Here is a 7154-nt window from a genome sequence, read left to right as displayed (position 1 = left end):
TCAAACTATAAGCCTTTACACGTTATATGTTAAAGTTGTTAGCTGCCAATTAGTTAAGATGGTTACTTAATTATACCTAACTTCTGACTTTGGTATAGTAATGTATAGGTGATGCATTCTTCTTTGATTTTTCTGCTTCTCCATAACCCATATATATAATATTTGGTGAAAATTTATTACATGCAAATTTGAAATTTATATTTCACATTCGATAGATAATTTGATCAATTTAATTAAATTATTATTTAATACTTTTTAATTATTAATTTCATATGAATATACCTATATGTAAATATATGTTTATCTTAATATTTTTATACCCATTTTTTGAACCATTTTTTGGCAGCTTTTACAAACCATGACAAAGAACTTTAATTTGCATTTTTAAACCATGTATAATGACAATTTCAAACCGCCGTCGTTTACTGTGTGCTTAATATAGTAGTTATTCTAATGGTTATATATAAAATAGCTGCCACTTAGCTTCTATGCCGACAATTTATCTGTTATCATTTTTTAAACCGTTGTGGGTGATATTTAACAGTAGTTTAAATTAAACCGTCATGACTTGATCGAAAAATCGCCGTTGCTCGCAATTTTTGTTGTAGTGTTTGTTGACTATATACTCCACTTTAAAACAGTGCAATAACAACAGACTTATAAGTTATTAAAATTGAAATTTAATAGGCTTAACTCAACTTCAAAATTAATTAATTTATGAAATGAGAGATATTTTATATTTTTGAATTATTTATAGACTTTATCTTTGGGGTTATAGAATTTGTAATAGAAATAGAAAAATGATCAAATGTGGTGAATAAAAACATAATATATAAAATCACTTTTTTTTATTTTCTCACTCTAGGGATAATTTATATTAATTAGGGTTGATGATGAATAATGGAAATTAAGCAGAGATCATTTTTTCTTCTTATAGTGATCCCAAACAACTCACTCATATCAAGTTCCTCATTCTTGATTCCATTGGGAAGCTTCCAATCAAAATGGTAAAGAAGTTGAGCAAGTGGCAACTCCATGTTTGGTGTAGCAAATGTAATCCCGGGACACATTCTTCTTCCACCACCAAATGGAATAAACTCAAAGTTTGTGCCTCTATTATTATCAATTGAATAATTATCAACAAACCTCTCAGGCTTAAATTCCATGGCATCAACCCAATACGTTGGATCTCTTCCAATTGCCCAAGCATTGATAATAATTCTAGAATTGGCTGGAATTTGATACCCTTTGATTTGGCATGGTTCTTTGTTCTCTCTAGGAACTAACAATGGCACAGATGGATGTAACCTTAATGTTTCTTTGATGATACACTTAAGGTATGTCAATTGGTGCAATTCTGATTCATCCACATATCCTTTACTACCATAAACCCTTCTAACCTCAGATTGTGCTCTTTCCATCACTTTTGGTTTCTTTATCATTTCAGCCATTGCCCATTCCACAACCGCTGAGGATGTTTCTCCACCACCAGCAAATATGTCCTGCAAATGGATTAATTATAATAAAGGTTTTGCTAACAAACATATTAAGGAATTAATAATCTTACTAGTATAAAGAAAAAAATTATAAAAAAATTAAATAGTCAAAACTTTTGATGCATTTAAATTGTAATATAATATATATATATATATATATATATAAAGTTTTATCAGAAAATAAATGGTATGTTAGTAATTTCTGTTAATCTTTCATAAAAAAATTGATATAAGAACTAATTCATCTAATAAAATAAAATGAAAAAAAAATTACTATTAAGAGATGGGTTGTAATGAAATTGTTAAATCAGATTGAGCTCTTGTAAATTGTACTTGTAATAGTGCAGGTGTCCTTGAGTGTACTATATATATATATATATGCATGCAAGTTATTATGACGGCTCATTTTTTTTGTTATGGAAACTTTGTTTGTGTTGTGCATGATTATGGGTTCCTGGCATGTTACATTAATAATTGTCTTGATTAGACTAACCTGGATAACTGCTTTAATGTTATCATCAGTTAAGGGATATTCAGAATCTTTTTGTTGAAACTTGAGAAGAACATCAACTAAATCTTCACTGCCTTCTTCTTCTTTACATTTGCCACCTTTTCTATTTCTATGATCATCTATGATGTCTTGTAATACCTTATCAGTCTTTATATACAGTTCTTCAAGCTTAGACTTGTCTCTACTCATCATTTCAAGCACTACTCTAATTGAAGGATACAGATCAGCAATACAATTTTTTCCTGCTATTTGCAATGCTTCTTCAAAAGATGATATAAAAACTTCCTGGTAACTATATTTTTTACCTATATTGTCAAATAAAAAACATACAATTATTAAATAACAAATATGATAAAGTTATATGTAATGAGATGTAAAATCCTGATAGAATTATCATAGTAAAAATTAATTATTATATTAAAAGAGTCTAAAATCTTACAACATTATTTATTTGTTAGTTTTTAGGGTAGAATATACTTTTTGTCCTTGAAATTTGATAAAAATTTTAAAAATATTCTTAAATTTTTTTTTAAATTTTGTCTTAAAATTTTTTTATTTGTATCAAATATACTTTTGATGATTAATTTTCCAAATAATTTAACACCAATTCAACAACAATTTTATAAGAACAACACTCAATACAAAAATAATCAAGCATCATTTTTATGTATTATTCTTAGATTGGTCTTAAATTTTTTGAAAATTTAGCCGCTTAGGATATATTTGATATAAATCGAAAACTTTTAGAACAAAATTAAAACAAAATAAAACTTAGAAGTATTTTTAAAACGTTTGTCAAATTTCAGAAACAAAAAGTATATTTTACCCTAATTTTTAATATAAGACTTTTTTTAATATTCCTCTTATGAGACTCCTAACATGTATAGTATATTTTTAAGAGTCAATATTAAAAAAATATTAAAAAATTATCACCACAAAAATTAACTATTATGATTAAAGAATCTAAGATCTTATAAATTTATTTTTAATATATAGTGGCTTCCCTAGGATTTTTTTACCATGATATTCTTGACAATAATAATAATAATAATAATAATAATAATAATAATAATAATAATAATAATAATAATAATAATAATAATAATAAAGTATTTGCGCTGTGAATAAATTTCTTTTTACCAAATGCTATTCTAGCCGAGATTCCATAGGTCATTGATAAAATCTTGTGAGAGAGATTGAAAATGGAGCCTTGACTTTGAGATATTGCTTTGACCAACTCTAAAGCCTCTGCTTCTCTTATGCGCCTAAAAGATTGAACACGCTTTACTGTTAATAACTCCATGGTGCATATCTTTCGTACATGCCTCCAATACTCTCCATAGGGGGCAAAAGCAATGTCTGTTCCATTGTAATTCATGACTCTTGCATAGAGAAGGTTTGGCCTATCACAAAAGTTGAGATCTTGAGTCTTCATAATCTCTTGTGCCATTTCAGGTGATGTAACTATTATGTGGGACACTTCTCCTAGTTTAAGGTGCATTAAGGGTCCATATTTGGATGCTAAGTTTCTTAGGCATTCATGGGGCATTGATCCTACAAGGTTGTGCATGTTTCCTATCATGGGTAGTTTTCTTGGCCCTGGGGGTAAATTCGTAATATCCCTCGAAGAACTAAATTTCTTAATGGCTATGTTCAATAGCATAAAGAGAAAGAGGAAGGTGGTGAAGATACAGATAAGGTTTTGAAGATCCATGATATGCATGGTAGAAGGTTGTATTTGCGTACCATTATATAATAAATTTAGGAAAAGTATATAGGTAGATAATGAAAATATTAAATAATGTGAATAATGAATATATTGAATATTTATTAATTTATTAAGTGTGCAAATAATTATTCTAATATTAAGATTTAGGTGAATAATTTGAGGGTGTAATGTATTTTTATTTTATTGAACCATTTTTAAAGTATATTATTCATATTGTTCACAAAAATTATTATTTATCTAACAAAGTCCATAAATTAATAAATTAATAACTATGATATGTTGCTCAATAATTGATTATAAGTTGTAATTATTACGAAAACAACAACTTAATAGTAAGGGTGCATGAACACTAACAAAAACTCAAGTAGTTTAGATGATTCAGCAATTGACCAAATAGCTCAAATTTAATGGTTGGAATAATTAGTTAATTTTAAATATAATAAATACATCAATATAGATGTTATATATATAATTATGAATATTAAATTAAATAATTTTTTTTAGTATTACCGTTATATTATATATATATATATATATATATCTCTGGTTCAACAATATTAAATTGTATAAACTTTGGTTCCAGATTAATAATTAAGTAGATTTAATTTAATTTAAAAAATAAGTGGATGAAATTTTTATTTATAAGCACTTTAAAAAATAATATTTTTAAGGGATATAAAATTTAGGGTAATTCACATTAATAAACCAATATTCGCTCAATTTGATATGAATCACCCAAAATAAAAAACATAACGTAAATCACCTTAGTCATATCTCTATGCAAATCGAATTAACCAGAAGTCCAGATTAGATTTAGCTTTTTATATAAATCAAAACAGCCTGGTTCGATTTACACATATTTGTATGCTGTTCTAATAAATCTAATTAACATGTTTCGATTTATACATACATGTATGCTATCCTAGTAAATCTAAGCACCCTGTTTTGATTTAGCCTTGGACATTTGTCCATAGTAATTCGAAACAAACCGTTTCAATTTACGGGAATTGGAAAGCCTATAGTAATTCGGTTATGGCTGTTTCGAATTACCCACGGTTTCGTGCCCATGATAATTTGAATGAATCTAATTAGATTTACTGGGAGGATCCTTATAAATAGAGTTCGAATTGGACTCATTCGAACCACGAATCCAAAATGCTCAGAGAAACCTCAGCCCAAACACTCCAACATTTGATAAATAACGTGATGGGAGATAACTCAGATTGTCTTTATCGTTTGAACAGAGTTGCCCATATTGCTGGTATCATCAATGAAGAGGTTGGTGTATACAATTTTTTTTTCAAAAATAGAATTAAATATTTTACGTTAATGCTTTTTTGTCTCTTTTAATGATGGTCATTATTACAATTGTTAAACTAAATAGAGTGGTTAGATTAGTGGCTTAATAATCTCTAGAGATTGGACCGAGCAAGTTCTAATTTGGATAGTGGTTACAAATAAGTAGCAGAATATGAGTAGTGAAGATAATATGTAGTGAAACTTAGTTAGAGTAAGACTAGTCAATGGATTTGATGTTGTGATTTCGGTTGTTAGTAAAAATATTTTATTAGTATTAAACTTATTTTTATTAGGCCTAGATTGATGAATATATAAATTTATTTTGTGTTTGTACCCATAACATTATTTGGTTGTATTTATGGCATTATTTAGATTAAGATATGCATTAGTTGATATTGTTATGTAAATATGTTTTGATGTGGTCGTAAGAGACAATTTGTTATGTTGTTTATGTAGTCCCACCGATGTATCGGTAGCATGAGACGATAATAAGGTATGTACATGGATGAGAGGATCGTTTCGTACTTACAGATGACCAGTTTATACCATCTTACGAGGCTGAACGAGACTTGGTTTAGGTTGGATGAGCCGTTGGTGAATGCATTCGTAGAAAGATGGCATCCGGAAATGCACACGTTTCATATGTCGTTCGGAGAGTACACGATTACACTGCAGGACGTGGCGTACCAGTTAGGGTTGCCGATCGTTAGACAGTACGTCATGCCTGATGGAGTTTGAGCGATACATCGAGTGTGGTCGCCCAGTTTGGATGTGGTTCCAGGAGCAGCTGGGTGTTTCGCCTCATGCAAACTGCAACGACAAGTTTACAATGAGATGCAGTTGGATGCAGGACACATTCGGAGAGATTCCTGATGGCGCTGACGATGCCACTATTAGGAGATATGCCCGGGCCTATATCGTGATGCTTTTGGGGACTCTGCTATTTAGCGACAAGTCCGGTACTCTCCTGCACATTCAATGGCTGCCATACGTAGCCAAGTTTGAGGACATAGATGGGTACAGTTGGGGATTAACTGCTCTGTCATAGTTATAACGGTGCATATGCCGCGTGGCAAACAGAAACGTTGTGAAGTTAGCTGGTCCATTGCAGCTGCTTCAGTCATGGATCTTCTAGCAGTTTTCTGGTTTCAGGCCCGCTGAATATGATACTTTTGGCCGGCCTTTGGCCTTGAGGTGATGTTCTATTTATGTGCTATCTTTATCTTTTATTATTTGGAGTTATTTTCATTTAGTGATAACGTGTGTTTGGGGTGCAGGTGGTCAGGTCACAACCTAACTGCGAGCGAGAAGAGACCTTGAGTTGCTCATTGGAGGCTTAGGATAGATCTCCTACAGACTGGGGATGTCACTATTTTGTCAAATCTAAATAGTTAATATCTAATGTCAGCTTGGCAACACTGTATATCTAATGATGACGTTTTAAAACTACTTCTATGCACATTACATAGTCAATCCTTTTAGCCCAATCACTCATGGCAGGATCTTCGGAATGGAGAATATTAAACCAGTAGTCAAATTCAACCTCAATCTTGGCATAAGCCGCATTTACCAAAAGCCTTCGTGCATCCTTGCCCTTAAAGATTAGGACAAAATTGGCGGCCACATGTTGAATACAGAATGCACGGTAGGCAGCAGGTGCTACCCAACCTCCGTCGGGAGCTTCTAGTGCGGCTTTGATACCGTTGTGCCGATCCGGTATCATTAGAAGACCCAGTTGCGGAGTGATGTGCTGGCAGATGTGGGATAGAAAAAATGACCACGACTCAGAATTCTCACCCTTCCCAAGTGCAAATGCAACCAGTAGGATGTTGGAATTCTCGTCCTAACCAATCGCAACGAGCAATGTCCCCCCGTATTTGATGTACAAGTGGGTCCCGTCAATATTGACCAATGGCTTGCAATGTCGTAAGGCCTCAATACATGGTAGAAATATCCAAAAAATCCAGTGGAAATAGGAATGCGACTGATCCACTTGCTCACCCACTCGCACAAGGATCGTCCTCAGCACTGCAACACTACCCGGCATCGTCATCTGGATACCTAGTACCCATCACGACAACTCATTGTATGACTCATCCCAATTTTCGTAAATCTGTGC

At 31.7% G+C, this 7154-nt stretch overlaps 2 protein-coding genes across 2 annotated transcripts; one reads left to right on the top strand and one right to left on the bottom strand.

Annotated features, from left to right (window-relative positions):
• Window positions 1–831: 831 nt before the first annotated feature.
• LOC112765728 (cytochrome P450 71D10-like) lies at window positions 832–3724 on the bottom strand. The gene is made up of 3 exons (XM_025811587.3): window positions 3148–3724; window positions 1990–2312; window positions 832–1502 (listed from the first exon to the last, which is right to left on the bottom strand). Exons 1-3 carry the CDS (start codon window positions 3719–3721, stop codon window positions 882–884), a joined length of 1518 nt encoding a protein of 505 aa, XP_025667372.2. The 5' UTR covers window positions 3722–3724; the 3' UTR covers window positions 832–881.
• Window positions 3725–5536: 1812 nt separating this feature from the next.
• LOC114925696 (protein MAIN-LIKE 2-like) lies at window positions 5537–6196 on the top strand. The gene is made up of 3 exons (XM_029294596.1): window positions 5537–5767; window positions 5817–5994; window positions 6084–6196. The coding sequence occupies exons 1-3, from the start codon at window positions 5537–5539 to the stop codon at window positions 6194–6196; spliced, it is 522 nt and encodes a 173-aa protein (XP_029150429.1).
• Window positions 6197–7154: the final 958 nt, after the last annotated feature.

Source organism: Arachis hypogaea, chromosome 17 (assembly GCF_003086295.3).
Source record: "Arachis hypogaea cultivar Tifrunner chromosome 17, arahy.Tifrunner.gnm2.J5K5, whole genome shotgun sequence".
Classification (NCBI taxonomy): domain Eukaryota; kingdom Viridiplantae; phylum Streptophyta; class Magnoliopsida; order Fabales; family Fabaceae; genus Arachis; species Arachis hypogaea.
The sequence above is the reverse complement of the archived record's forward strand: the minus strand, read 5'-3'. Positions and strand labels throughout refer to the sequence as shown.